Source organism: Ruditapes philippinarum, unplaced genomic scaffold, assembly GCF_026571515.1.
Source record: "Ruditapes philippinarum isolate M1 unplaced genomic scaffold, ASM2657151v2 ctg6122_1_1_1_1, whole genome shotgun sequence".
In the NCBI taxonomy this organism is placed as follows: Eukaryota; Metazoa; Mollusca; class Bivalvia; order Venerida; family Veneridae; genus Ruditapes; species Ruditapes philippinarum.
The window spans coordinates 1-25256 of NW_026863003.1; the positions used below are offsets into that span (position 1 = coordinate 1).

The window sequence follows — 25256 nt, forward strand, 5'->3', positions numbered from 1 at the left end:
TTTTCTGAGGTGGAACATTTTAAAAATATTTTAAGATCTAAATCGTTTTTCGGATCAGTGTGCTGTTACAATATTATGATACAATACGTAACGAAAAACCTGTATACTATTTTAAGGAATGTGACCATCCATTAAGCGCCGGAGTGTTCGGGAAAAGACATGTGAAGCCACGTGATTTAACAGTTACTTGTTGTATGGAAGACCGTTGTAACCATCTTGCACCACAGACACCAAAACCAATATCACGTAATGTATATTACCCCTAGTTTTCTATTTTCTGTTTGTTGTGTAAATAAAATGTTATATCTCAATCTCTTATTATAATAGTCACTACGTGTTAGTTATGTCGGCTTTAATTGGACATTTTGTATAATCTTTGAAGAACAGCTGTAAACACTTTGACAAATTATGATATATGTGTGTATTAAAGAATGTTTTTTATCACCGTTACCTTATGGTCTGACTTCTATGGATTTACAATTTTATATTTTGTCATATAACCTATTTGTAAACTTAAACTTAGTCAATCCGAAACGCGTATCTAACTTATGTTGTTTTCATTTTATATTTTAAGATTTCAAGCAGTGTTAAGGAATGTGTTTCATTTGCAATAGTATAATTAACATTTACTTTTACTGACAAATGATTACGCAAGTAGGACATTTAGACCCTTGACCCCACGAACCCTTAAGATATTAAGATGACTTCTAGACTCCTTGACACTTAGACGTCATTTTACATGACTTTTTGACCCCTAGTGGGTAAAACATTTCGACCCCTATCTCAATTTTTGTATTATAGAATCAATCATAGATACTTCGAGAAATAATTTAAAGCAAATAGCAAATATTCTAATAATTTTCATAACAGGACCCGATAAGATATTGAAAAGTTAAGGTTAAGCAATAATTAAACATTGTTTTTATTATTCATTTAATGTTATGTTACATTGAACTGTAGGAAAGCTACATAGCAGTTATAATATTTGATTTTGTCAATATAAAATGCTTGGGCATAATACAGACCCAAGACTAAAAGTGAAGGAGTTATGATAATGATAATAACGATTTGTGCATTGCGTGTTCATATATATCTACAATTTCTACAAATTTAAAAAGATTTAGTTTATTTTTCTGTAACAAACACATGTATGTTACATTGGCGATGCATTATTTTACATGTCTACTTAATTTATGTTACATATTGAATAGACTTGTCAAAGTCAAATTTGTCAAATGGTCTCATTTTTATGGTATGCTTCACAATATGAATTAAAAAAACAATCAATAATTAAATGTTTGTAATTTGAAAACGATCTTCTTGATTTCCATTAAACGTATTTCGAGAATTGCATGTACTATATTTTACAACTACAATGTACATTATGATACGTAGAATTGTAGTTATGATAACAAAAATGATATAGTCTAATCTATTTCTTATATAATTTGTAACATGAAAAATTAAGTTAATTTCCTTTACATATATTATATCTCACATTTCATATATGCATTTTCCCTCATATGCTTCAGCAAACACAAGTAAAGAAATTATTAAATTATCTTAAAGTCAATACATGTTCCTCTTCTTGTAAACAAATTTACTTTTTCTGTATTTTCGTCTTTATGCATATTTATTTTTCGAATTGAACGTCTTCACGTACAATGTAGAATAAGGGGTCGAAATGTCCGTATAAGTGTCTTAGGGGTTTAAGTCCCATTGGTCGAGATGTCTTAGGGGTCGAGGTGTTAAGACGTCGAGGTGTCAAGGGGTCGAGATGTCATAGTCATGATTTAAAAAGATCCGAAAATTTCATCCGTTCGTGGTACTTCTCAATGACCGTTTTGAAGTACGGGTGGTATACGACAATTACATTTCACTAAGTAAAGAGTGTTAACCGTCTTATTTCAGACTGTGTCAAAGATTTGGTTTTAGTTGTTGATGATACGTCCAGAATTCAACCCTTTGAAAACGCTGTGCATTCGTTTTTGCAAAATGTTGTTTCTAGTCTCCCTATTAGTACAACAGATATTCACGTGGCTCTCGGGATGTTTTCAAATGACTTCCTACCTATATTTGACTTTAATGATCACCCCTCGAAAGCAGACACACTCCATGCTATATCAACGCAAGTGTTTAGAGGTGACCAGCGCGGAGATACTAAAGAAGCGCTTAATTACATCATCAATCATGCGCTGACACCTACATCCGGTGATAGACCGAACGCACAAAACGTTGTTCTTCTCATAACCAGTCATGATACTGGTCATGATCGAGAGCTATTGTGGAAAGAGAACCAGGTACATATGGCGGCAGATGTCATCTTGGTTCAATTTGGACATGCAGACTTCAAATACCTGGCCTCTGGTAACAATCACAACTTCCACCTTTCTTCTGGGTACCAGATATCGCAAATAGCTCAAAATGTCACTAATTTGATTATGTGTTAGCTCACAATAAACGAATAAAACATAATAAGCGTATGTTTCATTGTTTGAAGTTGAGGGCAATCATACCGGTTTTGTGGTTTATAAACATGTGTAAAATTAATTGGATAACAATAACGTGTTCTGCCTACATGTACTACATTCAGTTGATAATGTATATGGACAGTACGTTTATCACATAAACCGCGCAGGAGTGTAATAAAGCCATTTAATAAATACGATATTACACTACAGCCTGTCCCATTTAAAATGGAAATGAATAATAAACCATTTTTATAAACAAAAAAAAAATGTCACGCTCGAGATTTTCAGGCTTTTTCTCCAAGTGTCTACTTTTGTTGTAAAAGCAAAGTTTGATTTCTCTACGTCAAGTCTCTGTTGTTTATTTTCCGTAGCCATTACCGAAGTACTATTCATTTGAAGATGAACGGGAGAAAGCACGTGTCAGGTTTCTAAAATGACGTTCTCGGGGTCGTTTCGTGATTATTTTACAAAGTTGGATCTACAAGATGTAACAGATTAGTTGCGATGTATGATACAACATAATTATGAATATTAAGCAACAAGAACATCGAGTAGACATTGCACTTATTTTTAAGCGAAATAGAATCCCTATGAATTTCGAAGTAGATCGTTATAAATGTCACGACACGTTCGCATTCGGAAGATTCCTTCATTGCCAGTTTCTATCCAGTTTCGTTGATCACAATTTTTGACTTCAGAAATCCTCTCGATGACTACTACACTTATGAGCTATGATCCTGATTTTCTTTTAATCTTTTAATGATAATCTGTCTCATAATTAAAACATTGTCCAATATGTGGAGTTATCTGGGTTAGCAAATGAAATATGTAAATGAAACACATCATTATAAAGTATGTTTCAAGAACGGCCAATCAACTTCAGTTGTCAAAAAAATGGATTCCTGACGAAAAAATCTTTCAATACGTCAATTGACAATAATTTACGGCAATATCCGGTTATCTCCCTCCCGGGGCAGAAAAAAATCTTATCGACTTTTTATGACAACCTTGTGCTAAACCTCACTGATCTGGATCATTTAGGCGCTTAAAATATATCATACACGCATGCACAGTAAAAATCAAAATATTTACTTATCTTGCGCCTGCTCAGTTCTGTTAAGTACATGTGACAACTGTCGATGTAAATATCTTCTTCTTGAAGGTTAACAGAGAATAGAAACAAATATATATTCCTTATATATTTATAGTATAGCTGACGGGCTAAATCGTTGTACTACTTGGTACATCTATGTAAAGGTCCTTATCTGGGACAAATTACTTCCAGACTTTATTTGGGGTCCTCCTGGGCTCCTTGCCGCTGGCTCTTGTTGCTGGGTCGGGTGGGGGTTGCGTTCATTGAACGCCGCCTTTCCTTGTTAATCTTGTTTATCATATTTTCTACTGAATTTACTGAAAATTGTCATCCGAGGACGTCTACACCAAATAATTGGCTTTCGTGTATGTGTTCGGTTCTTTTATTCTTATAGGACCTTGTTCTTTCCGATTTTGCCGGTGCGTATCCTGGAGGATGTTAAAAATTTTCCGTCTTAAGTTTTCTTCCCTGTACCTGTACTCTTATTTTTACTGGTTCCTGCGACGACTACGGGTGTTCCAGGCGCGTCTCCGATGAACTATCTGGGTATAGGTCCGACAACTATGCAGCTGTTTTTGGCAGAAGATTTGCAGATTCCCTTTGTCGTTGGGCAAAGTTGGAAGATCATAATCAGATGAAATGGTGACGATATCACGTGCAATATGTGTAGAGGCTGAAGGCCTAGATTGCGGAATTGGTGGTGGTCCGGTAAAATTAGATTCAGTGTTGTCGTCTACACTCGAATTTGATTCGCTCCCTGCGTTTGTTAATTCTGGTTCCACTGTCCGGTTTCCCCAGTTTCTCATTTCCAGTTTCCAGCTGTCCCGGGCCAGAAAGGTGGGTCATCTAGAGTATAAATTGATCTCATGAGATCAAAGAATGACACATATGTGTTGCCTTTGACTTCAGCACGCCGCATAATCTCCGCCCTTGTAACCCTTCAATTGACTTGATTTTGTTCCGGACATCTTCCAAAAGTGGTCCTTAGCATGCTTCCAAGCCCCTTCGATTCTATTTGTATGTACCGAAATTATGTCGCATTCTCGGGTAGTGTTCTATCAAGTTTGCTCATATTAATTTGATCAATTAATCAAAAACTAAAAATAGAAATACCTTTAAATGTCTATTTCTACAGAAATAATTGATGGAAGATCACCAAACTTTGTCTGTAGCATTCTTGGGTAGTCTTTTATCAAGTTTGCTCAAATGGACTTGATTCGCCCCTTTAGGCTCTATAGCTAAAAATAGAAATGCCGTTAAATGCCTATTTCTAGAGAACTAATTGATGGATGATCACCAAACTTTGTCTGTAGCATTCTTGGGTAGTCTTTTATCAAGTTTGCTCATATGAATTTGATTGGCCCCTTTAAAGGGCCGCTTAAGCTAAAAATTGAAATACCTTAAAATGTCTATTTCTACAGAACTAATGGATAGACGATCACCAAACTTTGTCTGAAGCATTGTTAGGTAGTCTTTTATCAAGTTTGCTCATATTATTTTGATTGGCCCTTTTAGGGGCCGCCAAAATTAAAAGTAGATATACATTTAAACGTCTGTTGCTACAGAACTAATTGATGGATGATCACCAAACTTTGTCTGTAGCATAATTGGGTAGTCTTTTAGTAAGTTTACTCATATTAATTTGATTAGCCCCTTTTAGGGGCCGCTAAAATTAAAAATAGAAATATGTTTAAACAGCTTCTCCTACAGAACTAATAAATGGATGATCACCAAACTTTGTCTGTAGCACTTTTGGGTAATGTTTTATCAAGTTTACTCATTTTAATTTGGTTTTCCCCTTTTAGGGGCCGCTTAAGCTAAAAATAGAAAAACCTTTAAACGTCTTCTACTTCAGAACCAATTGATGGATGATCACCAAACTTTGAAGCATTCTTGGGTACTCTACTATCAAGTTTACTTATATTAATTTGATTAGCCCCTTTTAGGGGCCGCTAAAGCGAAAAAAAGAAAAAGCCTTCGAAACATCATTTCCCAAATGAAATAAATTTATGGATGTCACCAAAAATTTTTAGCTTCTTAGTTAGTATTTTTCAAAATTTGGGGCATTTAAAAATTTTATTAAACCCCCTTTTTAAACTTTAAAACTTTAAAAGCCCCCGGTATGCATTTCTCCAAAATTTTTGTTTTTTAAAATATTTTATGCTCAAATTTTAAAATTCCCAATATATTGACCCTTCCCAAAACTTTAAAAGAGTTTTTTTTTGGGGGAGCGAATCAGGGCCACCTTGGCCCCTCTTTTTTTTCAAAAATTTTATACATTTATACAGCTAGCTAAAACCTTCCCGTAAAAGTTCTGGGCCGGGGCTGAAAAAAGTTTAAAAAAAATGAAAAGAGTCAAATTAAAAAGGGAAATGATTATATGTTTTGAAATTTTTTAAAGAAAAGAGAAAATATGAAAACCCTAAAAGGGAAACCCAACCCCGGCAAAATTGAAAATTTTTTAATTTTAAAAATCCGCAGGGGTTTTTGTTGGGGTATGGCCCCGGGTTTTCTGGAAACCCTTTAAAGTGAAAACGTAAGTGCCATTCCATGAAAAAAGGGGATATTTGGGCCCCCAAATAAAAAAAAGGGTGCCATAAATCCAAAATAGGGGCCCCTTTTTACCCAAAGGGTTTGTGGAAAAATGGGGGATTATGGATAAGTTTAAACTAGCAAGGTTTTTATTTTTGGCATGTGTTGTTTAAATGAACCTTAAAACAAAACAGTAGGGAAGATTAAAAGAAACAGGTTTTGTTTCTCTTGACCTTGGGGGAAAAGGGGTGAAATTTTTTGGGACGGCAAATCAAAACTCACAATGAGAAACATTTTGTGAAATATAAATTTAAATCCCCCCCAAAGCAATGTAAGAAGTTTGTCCGAAAAAGCGTTTTTTTTAAAAAAAAAGCTCTCCCCGTTAATTTCACCTTTGAATAAGAAAACTTTGGGTTTATGTGGCAAAGGGAAAAACGTTTTTCAAAAGGTGGTGAAAATTCTATAAAAAAAATTTTAACAATTTAAAATTCCTCCTTTCAATTGGTAAAAAAATAAAGGCCTTGGACAAACCAAATTTCCTAAAAATTTAATTTTATTCCAGTTTACCTTACCTTTTGCCCAAATAAAAATTAAAAACCCTTTAAATTTAAAATTTTTCACAAATTTTTGTCCTTGAAAAGGGTTCAAAATTTTGTGAGGGCCCCACAACCCCCAAAAATTTAAATTGATTTTATAGAATGGTCCCCCTTTTAAATTTTTTCCATTTTTTCAAATTTTTAAATGGCCTTAAAACCCTTTGGGCCTCTTAAAAGTTTTTTGGGGGAAAACCCTTGGAAAATTTTGGGTTCGCAAGGGAAAACTGATTTTTGCCTTGCGCCCCTCCGGGGGCCCCAAAAAAATTTGGGTTTTAAGCAAAATTTGTTTTTTGGAAAAGTTTATTATTGGGAAATTCCCCCCTTTTTGAAGGGGAGAAAAAAATTTTGCCTTTCCGGAACCAAACGTTTTTTAAAGGAGGGGGGGTTAAAATTGGTGACCTTGAACCTGGAGGCCTGGAAAAATTGCCAGGTTTGGGAGGGCAAAATTCATTTAACCATGGGTGGGTGAATTCCCCCCCCCTTTAAAATTTAATTTTTAAAAAATTCTTCCCCTAAAAATGTGGAGATTGCTCCAAAACAAAAACTGGAAAATTTTACCCTCTTAGTGACTTTTTTGTTTTTTTGTTTGTTTCATTTTACGGGTTTTTTTAAAAAGTTATTTTCAGTCATATAGGCGGTAGTTTCCTAACCATCGTTCCTGGAGAGTTACACCAGTACTAGACTACCTTCCTCCGCGCTAACTACCAAAGCATCTCCGGGATCGAACCCACGCCAGAGAGGTAACTAGATTAGAAGTCATCGACTCTAACCCCTCGACCCACGGAGGCGGACTATCTTTAGTGACTTGACCTTGCATATATTGACCTAAAGTACATGTTGTCACAGCCGTAGTCATGATAATGACCATTTGTAATTACAATCCCTCAATAAATGATGATTAAATCGTCATATACACATCTTCATATTTTTATCTAAACTTTGACCTCTATGTGTGACCTTGACCTTGGTGGCAGGGACCTGAATTTTGTGCGCGACACTCCGCCTCACAATGGTTAACATTTGTGCCAAGTTATATTGAAATCCCTCTATGCATGTGGAAGTTTTGCTCCGGACAAGCGTTTTTCAATGAGCTCTAAGTGTGACCTTGACCTTTGACCTAGAGACCTAGTTCATGTGCGTGACATGGCTTCTCATAATGGTGAACATTTCTATGAAATTTCATTAAAATCCCTCCTAAGTGTAGGAGATATGCTCCGGACAAAATCTGGATATTTCATCATCTTTAATGACCTTGGCCTTGTATATATTGACCTAAATTATATGTTTCACAGCCATAGTCTTGATAATGACCATTTGTGTTACGATCCCTCAATAAATGATGACTAAATGGTCCATAAACACATCTTCATATTTTTATCTGAACTTTGACCTCTATGTGTGACCTTGACCTTGGCCGCAAGGACCTGAATCTTGCGCGCGACACTCCGCCTTACAATGGTGAACATTTGTGCCAAGTAATATTGAAATCCCTCTATACATGTGGAAGTTTTGCTCCGGACAAGCATTTTTCAATGAGCTCTAAGTGTGACCTTGACCTTTGACATAAAGACCTGGTTTATGTGCGCGACACTGCTCCTCATAGTGGTGAACATTTCTATGAAGTTTCATTAAAATCCCTCCATACATGTAGGAGATATGCTCCGGACAAAATTGGACGCCGCCCGCCCGCCCATACGCCCGCCCGGCCGCCAGGGGCGGGCCCATAATACGTTCCGTTTTTCAAACGGGCGTATAAAAAAATGCGTGTGCCCTAAACGAGAAAACAATGGGCGGAACTAAATAAAATGGAATTTTGAAAGGGAATCAGAGGTTATGAAAATCTGGAAACAAAGTGCTCCATCGGAAGCATAAATCACAACAAAATTACGTGAAAATTGCAGATTCGGTTGTGTCGGGGGCCGCATCCTGTGAACGTTGCCTTTGCCTTGTTGATCTTTATTCTTGTTTTTTGATTGAGTCTGTACATGAGGGATAATGAAAACATGCAACTACCGTCACGCCCACTGGCACCGGCTTGAGCGGAACTCAATTCTCAACACTTAATAGTGCTGGCATCAATGATCCCGAAGGACCAGAGAAATATAACAACACTGAAGTGAAGTACAGGGCACTTTTTTACAGCTGCCACACAGCACTTCACACCTGCTGTTGTGAAGTATAAAAATCTAGAAACAAAGTAATCCCTCGGAAGCATTCATCACAACAAAATTACAGGAAAACTGCAGACTCGGTTTGACTGAATCTGTACATGAGGGATAATGAATACATGCAACATCCCTCACGCCCCCTAGCACCGGCTTGATAACTCATATACAAATCTGGAAGAAGGATGATGCCTCGGAAGCATTGATTACAACAAAATCACATAAAAATTGCAGAATCGGTTTAATGAGGGTTCATTTAAGGCACCTATTGGTCAATATATAGCCCTTGAAAAGTAAGTACAGTTTTCTATGAACAGTGTATACAAATATTGTAACTTTTTTCATTGGTCGTTAAAATCAGTTAAAAAATATTGCGTGCAGCTCGGATACGAGTAATTCCGGTTTATGCTATAGAATACAAGGCAAACCGCTACAATGATATGTTACAAATTAGGGTGTTCCCAAACTTTAAATATAATATCTTTAGTTGGGTTTAACGTCGCACCAGCCCAACAGAGGTGATATTGCGACTTTCAAACCTTACTGGTGGAGGAAGTACTAACAAACATCTACAATATCACAAGTGAAATTTTAATGTCGGGTGCCGTTAGGGAGTTGTAAAAAGTAACCCGGTTCTTCACTTCAGTGTTGTTATATTTTTGTGGTCCACAGATTCAGCACTTTTAAATTACGAAAATTAAGTACATGTACCACTTAAGCCGGTGCTAGGGTGCGTGAGGGATGATGCATCTTATCATTATTGCTCATGTACAGACTTAGTTAAAATTCTCACTGCGGATGATCACGTGACCAAAATCGTACAATGGGCTCATAAAATGGCGGCCAAAATGCTCGGTAAAAGCAGTGAAATTGAGGTAAGCATACAGTTAACGTTAAATTTATATGTAAAACTAGGCCGCACGGAACTTCTGTATAAAAACCACGTACTATTCTGTTTTTGGTTACTTTGTAGCTCTCCCTGTTTAGGCCTGAAAGTCGAAAAAATTATTTTGGGTGATGAGTACAATGGCCGAACAGGTACTAAAATACGTTGTTTTCAGTAAAAGAAACGCATTTTGAGCAAAATTAGCAATGACATCTTGTGCACAATTGGAAATTTGCCCGTCAAGAAAAATTTCCATCCTTTGTAAAGTTGCATAACGAAGTTGTGCATCTTTTTAAAAACTAGTACAATGGCCGAACCAAATTTAATGAGTACAATGGCCGAACGATTTTATTGCCTGTGCTATTTCGTCATATTTTTTTCATTGAATTATGCTTGTTTCTCGCTTCCTGTCTTTGAAATCATACAAATATGATATTGAAAGTGAAAGTTGGGTAGGAAGAAGTATTAAATTAAATGAATTCAGTTTGCTTGCTATACAATGTCATCTTGATAGTATTTTGCTTTGATAACACACGTGTACATCAGCGTAAAAGTATTTAAAATACAAAAATAAAATACAAACATTTTGTTTTTTTTATTTTTTGTATTTCAGACGCAGAAAAAGTGGTTCCTTTAAATGAAAAGCAAGTTTACGTATATCTATGGAATATATACATGTAATGAATATTATATGAGATTTTAAAATTGTGCTTATAGTATCGTTAAATACTTCACCACACCATATTAAGTAATTCAATATCTTCAAAATTCTTATGTATTTATTTGCCGGCATTATGGCAAATCGTATAGAAGACAATCAACTTCATGTCGTCACGAGCAGGTTCACAAGGGGAAGGCACATTGTGGGACATTGTTTCTAAGTTTCGGTAAATTGCAAAAACATAGGTCTGTAAATTACATATCATACAAGAAGTACATAGCTGTCTGATATTTCTACATCTTTGTGTGGCAAAGATGGAAAGAACACAAAGAAATGGTTACATAAAGAACAAGGGTGCCATAGTCACAAAATACGCCCCTTTACGAAAAAGCTTTAGATGGAGATGGGGGCATTATGGATAAGTGTTATCTAGCAAGCAAGTTTTTATTCTTGGCACTGTGTTGTTAAATGAACCTTAAAACAAATCAATAGGGAAGATATGCACAGAATGTGTGACCTTGACCTTGGTTGCAGGGACCTGAATTTTATGCACGGCACTCAGCCTCACAATGATGAACATTTGTGCCAAATTATATTGAAATCCCTCTATGCATGTAGAAGTTTTGCTCCAGACAAGTGTTTTTCTATGAGCTCTAACTGTGACCTTCACCTTTGACCTAGAGACTTGGTTTATGTGCAGGGCACTACGTCTCATGGTGGTGAACAATTCTATAAAAGTAACATTAAAATTCCTCCATGCATGTAGAAAATATGCTCCGGACAACATCTGGATATTTAATCATCTCCAGTGACCTTGACCTTGCAAATATTAACCTAAATTAAATGTGTAACACCTGTAGTCATGATAGTTACCATTTGTGCTACAATCCATCAATAAATGATGACTCAATGGTCCCTATAACCATCTTCAAATTTTTATCTGAACTTTGACCTCTAAGTGTAACCTTGACTTTGGTCGCAGGGATCTGAATTTTGCATGCGACACTCAGCCTCACAATGGTGAACATTTGTGCCAAGTTATATTGAAAACCCCCTATGAATGTAGAAGTTTTGCTCCGGACAAGCGTTTTTCAATGAGCTCTAAGTGTGACCTTGACCTTTGACCTGGAGACCTGGATCATGCATGGAGCAATACATATCATGGTGGTGAACATTTCCATAAAGTATTATAAAAATTCTTCCATACATGTATGAGATATGCTCCAGACAAAATCTGGATATTTCACCATCTTTAGTGACCTTGACCTTGCATATATTGACCTAAAGTACATGTGTCACAGCCGTAGTCATTATAATGACCATTTGTGTTACAATCCCTCAATAAATGATGATTAAATCGTCCCTATACACATCTTCATATTTTTATCTTTTTTTAAACGGGCGTATAAAAAGTACATGTAATTTAATAACTAAAAAATTCTGATTTAAGATTTTATTCTAGGGAAATACATTTCATTACAATTCTTAATCTTTGAATGAGCTGAACTGATATTTACTTGAAAATTAAAATATAATTAAATTTCTATGAGAAAGTATTTACATTTGATAAGGTAATTACTGTATGATCTTTATGAACAAATACCAAGTCTACAGAACACCATAGTTATCACAGTTAAGAATCTTGACCAATGAATGAAACATGTGTAAATAAATGTTACATTCTTTACAACATACTCAAGTCCAAGAAAGAGGATTATTTCATGCCCTTTGATTAAATTCTATTTTTAGATCAAGGGGAGTAATTGTGTAAGTCATTTATGAACAAAGTAATAACTTTGTTGTCTCCCTTTGATTAAATTCTATTTACAAAATCTGGATATTTCATCATCTTTAGTGACCTTGACCTTGTATATATTGACCTAAATTATATGTATCACAGCCATAGTCTTGCTAATGACCATTTGTGTTACAATCCCTCAATTAATGATGACTAAATGGTCCATATACACATCTTCATATTTTTATCTGAACTTTGACCTCTATGTGTGACCTTGACCTTGGCCGCAAGGACCTGAATCTTGCACGCGACACTCCGCCTCACAATGGTGAACATTTGTGCCAAGTAATATTGAAATCCCTCTATACATGTGGAAGTTTTGAAGTAATATTGAAATCCCTCTATACATGTGGAAGTTTTGCTCCGGACAAGCATTTTTCAATGACCTCTAAAAGTGTGACCTTGACCTTTGACCTAGAGACCTGGTTCATGTGCGCGACACTGCTCCTCATAGTGGTGAACATTTATATGAAGTTTCATTAAAATCCCTCCATACATGTAGGAGATATGCTCCGGACAAAATTGGACGCCGCCCGCCCGACCGCCCGCCCGCCCGCCGCCAGGGGCGTTCCCATAATACGTCCCGTTTTTCAAACGGGCGTATAAAAAGTATTAAGAAAACGACATAAGGTAATCCTGGAGCAATATATTGCCCTATTATTTGCAGCGGCATACAATGTACCCTGTGTGTTGAGAAATGAACGCATTACTTATGTTCCTTAAAGGATTCAGTTGAAGTACAAAATTTCTTATGAGATCAAATATTATGAAACCCGGTTATAATAGCTCCAACACCGTTAAACATAACATGGAAGCCATATTTACTTCAATATTATGATGGTATTGTCGCGTGCCGGCAGTACAGGGCTTTAGCAGGAGTTGTTTGTTGATCTATTTTTGGTAGCGCTTTCTTTTGCAATCTTATAGGGATGTTACTGCACTAATGGTTCGAATTAATTAGGCAAAGACTTTGAAGATGAGTCCTCTAATAGCAGTTGAACCAGATATGTATATTAAAAATGTAGAACAAATCAGATGTACACTTCAACAAAATTTATTTTGTGTATAAATAAATTAATGTCAACACACAATATAATATATAAGTTATTATATATAGCAGCAACTGTCACAATTATTCACAGTGAAAAGATGAGCAATGTTCATTTGTAATTAAATACACACAGATATCAGATATTTAGATGTTAATACAACTTATGAGTTTGTTAACTTATGATACTTATGAATAATTTACTTTAGAATAGCACAGGATGCATTTAAATCAAAATTTCGCTGATATAATCGCGTATTAAATTAAGACGTTAACGGCGTTCCATAAAAAATATATGCAAGTCAGTGAACCGTAGCCGCTTATATCATTCATCAATAACAGCAGAAAAATAATGTTCAAAGTCAATAAATATTAATTATATAATGCGAGATAGTAACAAATTATGATGTAAGTTCTTATAAAATGAGTATCTTGTAAATAAATCGTCTTTCTATAAAGAATCTTGCTTACTAAAATTAATGGCGCTAGACCGCAGACGAATTTATACAATAAGTTAAATGGCCGCCAAAATTTCTAATGCTTCAAATTTTCTAAGAGTCAAAGACAGCGTAAAGGGATGCTGCTTCTAAGAAAGACAAAACTAGACTGACTCAAACGGCTGATTTCGCCGTATTTATATGAAAACGCCCAACCACTGCCCAAAAGTGGTTGGAATGGTAGAAAAACGATCAACAACCAAAAATGGTTGACGGCTGTCAGACAAAAATGATCGGAAACGATCATAAACTGATCGGACTTAACTTTACTTTAATGGAGGAAAATTTTAGAATAATAGAGCTATAAGCAAATACAATAATGACTATTTCCAAAAATTCTCTACCTTTTGTGATGTTATTTCTTGCGTACCAAAACGGAACATCTTCTGCCTACTTAGTGTTTACAGAAACTAACCGATGCAACAGCTATAAATAGCCAATAATGCAAAGTACAAAATGGCGGCTTACAGTAAATTTCCAACACATGAAAATTACATTTCAAGGAAAATACAGTGAAATATGTGGAATTTAACAAAGTTACTTGGCAGTTTGTTAGAGAATTACATTCTTCAACTGAGGAAATCAGACTTTACATAAAAATACAAACATTTAAGGAATTATGACAGCTTAAAGTCAAGATTAAAAGGATTGTTTACAAACAATTACAGCTAAAGTGTCACGGATAAGGATTTCTTACACATAAAGTACCAGCAGCTAATATCATTGGTATAACCTGTTTAAATGAGCTAAAGTGTGTTGTTTAAAATGTCAATGCACAGTTCATTTTTCATTTTATGCCTTGTTAAAGTCAACACCTGGTACTGGATTTCACAACCCACTGATAAAGTAAAGTTCATGTAGGTAAGTTTTCTAAATAAATAATTGTTACACAGTTCACAGTTAAATTATTGATTAATGCCTGATACCCGGGACACATCATTACCCCCTGGTTCTTATGGCTAAACTCCTGTTGCCATACATTTAACACAAGTTAAAATTTTAAGATTAACATATTAATTATCACAAGTTGTTCGACACAGAACATTAAAGTCAATAAAATATTTTTTGTAAAAAATATTCAATATGATTACATGCACTTGAAATAATATAAATTCAATAATCTCAAGTGACTAGAATATGTCAACTTTACAGTTAATACTTTTAGAACGTCACTGTATATCACAAAGTTTATATACACTTCCTTTAAATTGTAAGTCTATTTCTCCATAATTGCAACATAACTTTATACCATAATAATCAATGTCTATACAGTCTTCTCTCAAATATTACGTCTAAATGTTCACTTTCAAAACATTAAGTTTATACACAATTTGAAAACGTCACTGTATTATTTTCCAGTTAATATACTCAATATATTGTAGTTTCTGATTGTACGCATTTAAAAACATCACTATAAATATTTAAGTTCATACACATTTGAAATGTCACTGTACATCATAAAGTTCATGCACGTTTGAAACGTCACTGTACATCATAAAGTTCATACACATTTGAAACGTCACTGTACATCATAAAGTTCATACACATTTTCTTCAAGTTAATAACATGTACAGCTTATTTTGTAATTTCTGATAATTCACTTTTGGAGCATCACTGTATTGTCTTAAAGTCAATACAAATTATATGTATTCAACTGTATTTTCATTTGTTCACTTTTGTTAAATCGTAATAAATGTCCATGTTTGTGTTTTAAAATCACATTATAGTATTAAGCAGGTTGATTATTAAAAGTCCATCAAATACATCTTTATTGTTATTGTTCAGTTCACATTTTTTAACTACACTCTTGAATGCTTGTTTCGATTTTTTGTTTTCCTTATTTTCTGAATGTTCATTATGATGAGGTTCCTGTTGTTGATGTTGTTGTTGTTGCATGATCGTGCATACGCGCTCAATTTGAAAAAGCTTCCTCTCCACCCTGACGAGTTCATCTCCAATTTTATGAAGGGCTTTTTCATTACTCTGAACAGCACTTGTATTACAATTTATGGCATCAGCGATGAGTTTGGCGGCATCACTGATGGCCTTCGTTATGTTGGGTGTCGTACCTGCTTCTTGGTCTTCTGTCTGTTGCTCCCTGTCTGTTGTCGTCTTTTGTCGTTTGGTTGGTGGTTCCATTCTAGAGCTGTCAGATTGTAAATCTTCCCGAAATAAGGGGTCGTTGGCATAGTTTTCTTGCACAACTATTTCATCAAGACAGGGTGTGTTAAGTGGACTTCTCCGGTTAATTACGGGTGTGTTCAAAATTTCGTCCATTAAGTTATTGTTGGTGTCTTTCTGGTTAGAATGGAAATCCGTGGTTGTGGTCTGGAATGAAAGCAGGTCGTTACTATTGATGGTGAAGAGCTGACGTTGATGGCTTAATTGTTGATTTTGCTGTGGAGTTCGTCCTTGTTGTGGTAGTTGTTGTGTAGGTCTGTACGACAGTTCAGCTAAGTCGTGCTGAGTTAGCATAGGCAGTGTCTGAAGAGGGGTCCTCACAGTTGGCTTGGTTATAGCTGGAGTGGATGGTGGTGCAGTGGCAGTCTTTCCCAGAACTGTTGTTCCAGCCATCCATTGTGGTAACACCATGCCCCCTGAAACTACCTCCTCGTCCTCTTCATAAAAACAATCGTTGTCATCTGGCCCCTCTTGGATTTGGTTCCTGGCGTGCCATCTAAGGGACTCATCCCTTGACAGCTGTTCCATGTCATCATCCCCAATCTGGTACGGATTACCAGCCATGTGTAAGATCTTTTTGTAATCGGGAGTACCATAGCGACTTTCCTCCTCCCTATGTCTCGTGTATTTGGTTATGTGGTCCATCAAGGCTTGCTTATCCAGACAGCGGAACCCACACAAAGAACATGCAAACGGTACTCTATCAAATGGTACATGATGCTTGAGTATGTGTGCAACCATTCTACCTTTTCGCTGGACCTTAGTGCACCTCTTGCACTTGTATGCTCGCCCTCTGTTACGAAACTGTGACAGAGACATGCCAATCTGAAAGAATAAGAAAGGATTGTTCAAGTGATAGTCACATTATATCAAAGGCGGTGTGGCTCACTGACTCGAACGAAGAAGACTTCTTTTTGTTCTTAGACAACCGTGTCGATGCCCTTCCGTGTTATTTAACGATGGTTGATGTATTAGTCGTCGAAAATCGCAAAGACTCACAAATTCGCAATGACACTTTCGCTCATATGGTATTTACGCGAACTTTATTTTCATGTTTGAACTTTACGACCATGTTACTGACAGCAAACTCGGGCTAAAATGTACGCGTTTCTTAAAAGTAAATTTGACAGTTTATCGTTTGTCTAAAATTTTCTGCACTTTAATGTTACACAGTCATTGTAAACACATATTTATCTTAATGAATTTTTACAAAGAACAAAACGTTTATTTTCATCACATAGTCTAAACTAACGATATACACAAAAAAGTACAAAAAACAAAAGTTTTATTTTTAAGTTATGTAATATATATATACACAATCATATATTCATGTTACACATTAACACAATATTTGATAAAACCGCGTAATCATCTAACATGATTTTAACTTCTTGGCTAACCGATCTGCCCAAAGCGGTGGACTTTTTCCCAGATACAACTTAAGCTTATTATGATGCACAAGTCTTTCTGTCCCCTTTTCATCAACCTGAAGTACAAAGTTGATATCTGACATTTTAGTTTTAATCACAAATGGACCATCATATGCCTTTTCCAGCTTCGGTGTTACGCCAACTTTTCTTGTCTCATGTAAGCACCATACCAAGTCACCGGCTGAATACTTTGTGAAGGACAACTTAGCATCATAGATTTCTTTTTGTCTCTTCGCATTGGCACCTAAATGTCGCCTGGCAACCTCGTGTGCGTGAAGCATTTTATCCTTTAGGCTCTGTACATAATCACCAAGATTTGTGACTGTACCAGCTGTGCCATCCACGTGTTGAAATATAAGGTCAGCAGGTAAACGAATTTCTCGCCCAATAGTCATCAAATTTGGGGTCAACTTGGTTGTTTCATTGGGAGTTGACCTGTATGCACCTGCTAAACAACCAAGGTATAGATCCTTCTCATGTTTGAAGAAAGTATCATCATCCTTCTCAAACGGTCCAATGACTTGTTTTTCCTCTTCTGTCTTATTCCCGGTTGATGTCGTAACCTGAGCTTTTATCTGATCATGTGCTTTGTCTCCGGTTATCAAGTTAAATGGCATTTCTTTAATATCTAACATATTTGCGATATCTACCCTACGCACACTTTTAAGAATTTCACTTACTATTGCATTTTTCTTCTCAATGATGGTATTACCTTCACTTTCTATTTTCTCTGCCTTGCCTATTATAGCATCTTGCCTTAAAGAAACTGGATGTGAAAATGGATTTAAAACTTGAACTTGGAATGTTGTGGCTTTGTTGATGTCAACCGAAGTACTGGCCATCATTAGTTTATAATTTGCAGCAAAACAATCTGTAGGTTCAACAAGATACTCAGCTTCTTTGTCAATGTCATCTTCCTCGACTCTATTGACATACACATCAATAAGCATCTCAGCTTGCCCTGGTATTTCAACATTTTCTGCGACTGATACTTGTCTGGAGCTGCAGCCCTTGCCTACCTGAAAACATGGTATTTCAACTCCCTGAAGAATAAGTACATTTCGACTAAGCAAAAGGTCAGCTGCTTCCCTACCTTTGCCACACAAAACGTCGACCCCTATCAGTACGTCATCTCTGATATCCGCTACAACTGCTTCAGTTTCAAGCTCCAACGACCCTAGTTTCATCGCGAATGTTGCCTTGCCATATTCCTTTATTGGCGCCCCACCTGCACCTCGCAAACATGCTGAGTCCTTCAAAATCGGCTTCTTATCTTTGCTTATCTTGCTGTAAACACGAAATGAAATTACAGACTTAGATGCCCCAGTATCTGCTGGTAAAAACTATCGGTACATCTTCAACAGATCCTTGATATAAATACCATCGCTCATGTTTCTACATTGCCTAACTCTGCTCTTTCCTACAACCTCGAATGGCTCATTGACAGATTCGTCTGCCCCCATGCTAGTTACCTGCCCCTTATCATCAGCTGGCACCTCACTAGCTTCTGCAGACCTGCCAAATCCCTTCGCTCTTTTATCAGAGTACCTTTCCTCTCTAGCCACGGTATCAATATCAATGTTCTCTTGGCCTACTTGCTCTAACAGGACCCCTCTTCGGCCGCAAGAGTTGGTCCCATGAAGTTTAAATTATCCCTAGTGTTGCTATTCAAATCATATTTAGAGGTCTTGTACCTTGGTTCTGGCTCTGCTGCTCTTTCTGGGCATTCTCGTGCAAAATGTCCCAGTTTGTGACAATTGTAGCATTCACTACGCTGTTTTGAATTATGTTTCTGTCTACCTTGACCAAATCTATCTTCGAGCCTTTCTAGTCTTTCTAGAACAGTCTCTAACATTTTACGCTCACTTGTGCCTTCGAGTGTGTTTACAGCACGAGATGAAGATTTCTTAAAATAACTATTTGTTTTATCCTGTTGATTACTGCTGTGCAAGTTGGAATGGTTATTTTCTTTTGGTACAACATCATCTGAGTTTTTATCTGTCCACTGACTTGTTCTTCTAAGGTTTTCCCTGTTTCTTCCCTCTCTATTTCTCCTGGTCTGTATGTAGTTGACCACATGAAAGACAGCTTCGTCTACTGTTTCTGGTTCTTTACCATATTCAACAGCAAACCTTATCTCGTCGTCTCGAAGTCCGTCAAGGAACCTACGCACCAGGTCTTCATCTCTTGTTTTCCTGTCTCGGAACCCGTGCGCCTTATCATATAGGACCTTCAATTCTGCGGCAAATTCTTCAGCAGTCTCACCAACCTTTTGTGATCTTTTGCTGAACTTAGAAGCAAATAGTCTTGGTGTCTCAATAGTTCTGTAGCGGTTGTTAAGTTCAACCTTAAGGTCTCTATAACTATGTAGAAGTGACGGATGTAGCTGTGAAAACACAAAATTCGCTGCGTGTCCTTCGATTCTCGGTAAAAGCTGGTCAAGCATCTCATTCTCGGTCCAACCCCATCTCTGCACAATAGCTTCAAAACGTGTAATCCAAACAACCCAATCTTCATTACCAGTGAATGCTGGAATCTTAACAGGCATGCTGCTATGTGAGGCTCTTGAGTTGTATGGAAGACCATTTGTGTAATTACCTCTATTGTACCAAGTTGGATCAGCATAATAAGACTGATAAGCATTGCTGTCATAAGCATTGTCATTATCAGTGGAGCTGTAAGGGGGTTTGTATCTACCATAAGTTTGTACATGGACTCTGGGTACGAACTCACGATAGTGGGGGTAACTTGGGGTAGTTGTACATTCACGATTACCATTCTGGTTTTGCGTGTCACCTACACTGTCCATTCTAATTTGTCGTGAATCAGCATTATTGTTAACATGCGTGTGTGATTGTGTATTTTCCATGTTGTTGGTACGAGAATTTGAAATAATACTATCAGGTTGATTGTTGCTATTATTTGCCTGCAAAGTCGACTTTCTTAAGTCTTTCAACTCTAGGACTACATCTCTAAGTACACTTGTTACATCATTCATCATGACTGACATCTCTTGTATAACCACATTTTTGTGAATCACCATTACCTGTTGTGATCTCCCTCGATAGATGGATACCAGCATCTGAGTCAACGTCTAAATAATCTGTGTCACAACCATCAGAAGGCTCATCATTACAACTTATATTTTGATTTTCTTTAAAAGAAATAATGCCTTCGCTATCTACACTTCTTGGTTCGGCCATCTTAAAACAAAGATGCTATGGTAAATCTGGATAAATGATTCTATATACTTGGAAGTGTTGGTTCGATCACTGGATCTGACGTGTTTTGAATCAGATCCCACCGCTTTCCACCACGAAATATAGTATGTCGCGTGCCGGCAGTACAGGGCTTTAGCAGGAGTTGTTTGTTGATCTATTTTTGGTAGCGCTTTCTTTTGCAATCTTATAGGGATGTTACTGCACTAATGGTTCGAATTAATTAGGAAAAGACTTTGCAGATGAGTCCTCTAATAGCAGTTGAACCAGATATGTATATTAAAAATGTAGAACAAATCAGATGTACACTTCAACAAAATTTATTTTGTGTATAAATAAATTAATGTCAACACACAATATAATATATAAGTTATTATATATAGCAGCAACTGTCACAATTATTCACAGTGAAAAGATGAGCAATGTTCATTTGTAATTAAATACACACAGATATCAGATATTTAGATGTTAATACAACTTATGAGTTTGTTAACTTATGATACTTATGAATAATTTACTTTAGTATAGCACAGGATGCATTTAAATCAAAATTTCGCTGATATAATCGCGTATTAAATTAAGACGTTAACGGCGTTCCATAAAAATATATGCAAGTCAGTAAAACCGTAGCCGCTTATATCATTCATCAATAACAGCAGAAAAATAATGTTCAAAGTCAATAAATATTAATTATATAATGCGAGATAGTAACAAATTATGATGTAAGTTCTTATAAAATGAGTATCTTGTAAATAAATCGTCTTTCTATAAAGAATCTTGCTTACTAAAATTAATGGCGCTAGACCGCAGACGAATTTATACAATAAGTTAAATGGCCGCCAAAATTTCTAATGCTTCAAATTTTCTAAGAGTCAAAGACAGCGTAAAGGGATGCTGCTTCTAAGAAAGACAAAACTAGACTGACTCAAACGGCTGATTTCGCCGTATTTATATGAAAACGCCCAACCACTGCCCAAAAGTGGTTGGAATGGTAGAAAAACGATCAACAACCAAAAATGGTTGACGGCTGTCAGACAAAAATGATCGGAAACGATCATAAACTGATCGGACTGAACTTAACTTTAATGGAGGAAAATTTTACAATAATAGAGCTATAAGCAAATACAATAACGACTATTTCCAAAAATTCTCTACCTTTTATGATGTTATTTCTTGCGTACCAAAACGGAACATCTTCTGCCTACTTAGTGTTTACAGAAACTAACCGATGGAACAGCTATAAATAGCCAATAATGCAAAGTACAAAATGGCGGCTTACAGTAAATTTCCAACACATGAAAATTACATTTCAAGGAAAATACAGTGAAATATGTGGAATTTAACAAAGTTACTTGGCAGTTTGTTAGAAAATTACATTCTTCAACTGAGGAAATCAGACTTTACATAAAAATACAAACATTTAAGGAATTATGACAGCTTAAAGTCAAGATTAAAAGGATTGTTTACAAACAATTACAGCTAAAGTGTCACGGATGATTTCTTACACATAAAGTACCAGCAGCTAATATCATTGGTATAACCTGTTTAAATGAGCTAAAGTGTGTTGTTTAAAATGTCAATGCACAGTTCATTTTTCATTTTATGCCTTGTTAAAGTCAACACCTGGTACTGGATTTCACAACCCACTGATAAAGTAAAGTTCATGTAGGTAAGTTTTCTAAATAAATAATTGTTACACAGTTCACAGTTAAATTATTGATTAATGCCTGATACCCGGGACACATCAGTATTTCTAAAATTCTAATGTGTTTCAGTTGTTTCAGAGCAAACAACCATGGCGGATCAACACCGTTTCAGGCAGTCTGTTCGCGACAAAATCTGATTAAGCAACACAAATTATTCACTCAATAAACTTTATTGACGTTTCTGCACGTGATAAAAATATGATATCAAAATAAAGTCTGATGACCTAATACAGGTGTAAGAAGCACTTTTGTGACGATGACTAGAACAAACAAAATAGATAAAAACAGAATCCTTAAAGAAAGCCCAACACGGCAAAATTGAAAATGTTGCAGGCTCGGTTTGATTGAGCCTGTTCATGGACGGTATTGGAAAGTGCAAGTTACCGTCCACGCCCCCTAGCACCGGCTTAAGCAGAATTAAACATTTAAACATGAAATAGTAAAATTATGAATTTAGAAACATCCGCAGATGTGTTAATACGGCGGTTATCATGGAACCTTCAATGTGACACTTCCGTGCCATTCCATGAAAAGCGGCGTATGGTCCCCAAGTAATAAAAAGCGTGTGCCCTAAACGAGAAAACAATGGGCGGAACTAAATAACTTCGCACTGATGCAGTTTTGCTCCGCCATGGTTGTTTGCTCTGAAACAAATTAGAATTAGAAATAGTTTATTGATGTAAATATAGCTCTCATGTTGTGTTTAACGGTGTTGGAGCTATGATAATCGGGTTTCATAATATTTGTCCTCATAAAAATGTTGTACTTTAATTGTACCTATTTAGGAACATATATAATGCGTTCTCAACACAAAGGGTACATTGTATGTCGCTGCTTATAGCAGATAATGGGGCAATATATTGCTCCAGGTATATCTAATTTCTTTTTCTTAATAGCTTTTCTTTATTTACATGTAACCATTTCTTTGCGTTCTTTCCATCTTAGACACTCAAGCAGTATGTAGAAATATCAGACATCTATGTACTTCATGTATAATATGCAATTTACAAACCAATGTCTTTGCAATTTGCCGAGACTTAGGCACCATGTCCCACAGCATGTATGGGGTACCTTCCCCTTGTGTACCTGCTCGTGACGACATGAAGCTGATCGTTTTCTATACGATTCGCCATAATGCCGGCAATTAAACACATAAGAAATTTCCAATTCCTGTAAAGATATTGAATTACTTAATATGATGTGATGAAGCATTTAACGATAATATAAGCACAATTTTAAAATCTTATATATACATTACATGTATATATTCCAAAGATAAACGTAAACATGCTTTCCATTTAAAGGAACCACCTTTTCTGCGTCTGAAATAAAACAAAAACAAAAAAAACTGACTTTATTTCCAAAATAATTGAAACATATATTTGCTAGTGAAATAAATTCTATATAATGTACATGTTTGTAGCGAGAAACAAGCATAATTCAATGAAAAATTTGACGAAATAGCACAGGCAATAAAATCGTTCAGCCATTGTACTCATTAAATTTGGTTCGGCCACAATATTGTAATCGTTTTTAAAAAGATGCACAACTTCGTTAAGCAACTTTACAAACAACGTATTTTACTACCTGTTCGGCCATTGTACTTATCACCCAAAACAACTTTTTCGACTTTCAGGCCTAAACAGAGAGAGCTACAAAGTAACCAATAACAAAACAGTACGTGGTTTTTACACACAAGTTCCGTGCGGCCCTAGTTTTACATATAAATTTAACGTTAATTGTATGCTTACCTCAATTTCACTGCTTTTACCGAGCGTTTAGGCCGCCATTTTATGAGCCCATTGTACGATTTTGATCACGTGATCATCCGCAGTGAATTCTGGAAACAACTGATCCCTCGGAAGCATTAATCACAACAAAATTACAAGAGAATTGCATGCTCGGTTTGATTGAGTCTGTACATGAGGGATAATGAATACGTGCAACATCCCTCACGCCCCCTAGCACCGGCTTGAGTGGTACTCAATTCTCAAAATATGATAAACAAGATCAACAAGGAAAGGCGGCGTTCAACGAACGCAACCCCCACACGACCCAGCAACAAAAACCAATGGCAAGGAGCCCAGGCGGACCCCAAACAAAGACAGGACAGGGCAAAGACAGAGCACGGACAGGTTAATCATTAAATGATAAATAATTTGTAACTGATTAGGAATTCAAAGAAAATAATAATAGGCCCACAAAGGGTAAGGGGACAGGAGACCGGGGGAAGGGGGGGGGGGCGTAATCAAAGAAATAAGAACTAGAGGCAATGAGATACTTACCGTAGACAAGAAAACAACAAGGGACACAAGTAAAAGTGTCACCAAAACAGTATGAAACAACATAGACATACATCTGAGGAACACAGTGGGCGCCGCCTTGGAACGGTCAGCAGCATAATAATATCTGCTGGGGAGTTTAAACCGGTTAATGGTGCACCAAACCTCGCTCTTAGCCCCACCATGTTCCTATAAACTAGACAGTGTAAATAAAATGAATCCCCGCCAAGTGAAATTCTCAATGATCCCGAAGGACCAGAAAATATAACAACCCACACGGCATCTGAAATTAAAATTTCACTTGTGATATTGTAGATGTTTGTTAGTACTTCCTCCACCAGTAAGGCTGGAAAGTCGCAATTTCACCTCTGTTTGGCTGGTGCGACGTTAAACCCAACCAAAGATATTATATTTAAAGTTTGGGAACACCCTAATTTGTAACATAGCATTGTAGCGGCTTGCCTTGTATTCTATAGCATTAACCGGAATTACTCGTATCGAGCTGCACGCAATATTTTTTAACTGATTTTAACGACCAATGAAAAAAGTTACAATATTTGTATACACTGTTCATAGAAAACTGTTCTAACTTTTCAAGGACTATATATAGACCAATATGTGCCTTAAAGGATGGAACCCTCATTAAACTTAGACAACAGACATAGTCTCGTATGTTAAGGTGGACAATATTT

The 25256-nt window shown here is 36.3% G+C and overlaps 2 protein-coding genes across 2 annotated transcripts; one reads left to right on the forward strand and one right to left on the reverse strand.

The window, feature by feature from the left end:
• Window positions 1-116: 116 nt before the first annotated feature.
• LOC132720848 (uncharacterized) lies at window positions 117-2483 on the forward strand (the record flags this gene model as incomplete). The annotated part of the gene is given in 2 exon segments (XM_060705072.1): window positions 117-246; window positions 1912-2483. Coding segments are annotated over 2 exon segments (669 nt in total), but the record flags the coding sequence as incomplete, so codon positions are not given.
• A 10558-nt stretch (window positions 2484-13041) lies between these two features.
• Window positions 13042-22063, reverse strand: LOC132720854 (uncharacterized). The gene is made up of 2 exons (XM_060705077.1): window positions 21732-22063; window positions 13042-16753 (listed from the first exon to the last, which is right to left on the reverse strand). The coding sequence occupies exon 2, from the start codon at window positions 16745-16747 to the stop codon at window positions 15464-15466; it is 1284 nt and encodes a 427-aa protein (XP_060561060.1). The 5' UTR covers window positions 16748-16753; window positions 21732-22063; the 3' UTR covers window positions 13042-15463.
• Window positions 22064-25256: the final 3193 nt, after the last annotated feature.

Coding starts and splice junctions, on each gene's coding strand:
- LOC132720854 (XM_060705077.1), bottom strand. CDS start 16,747: ATGTCTCTGTCACAGTTTCGTAACAGAGGGCGAGCATACAAGTGCAAG.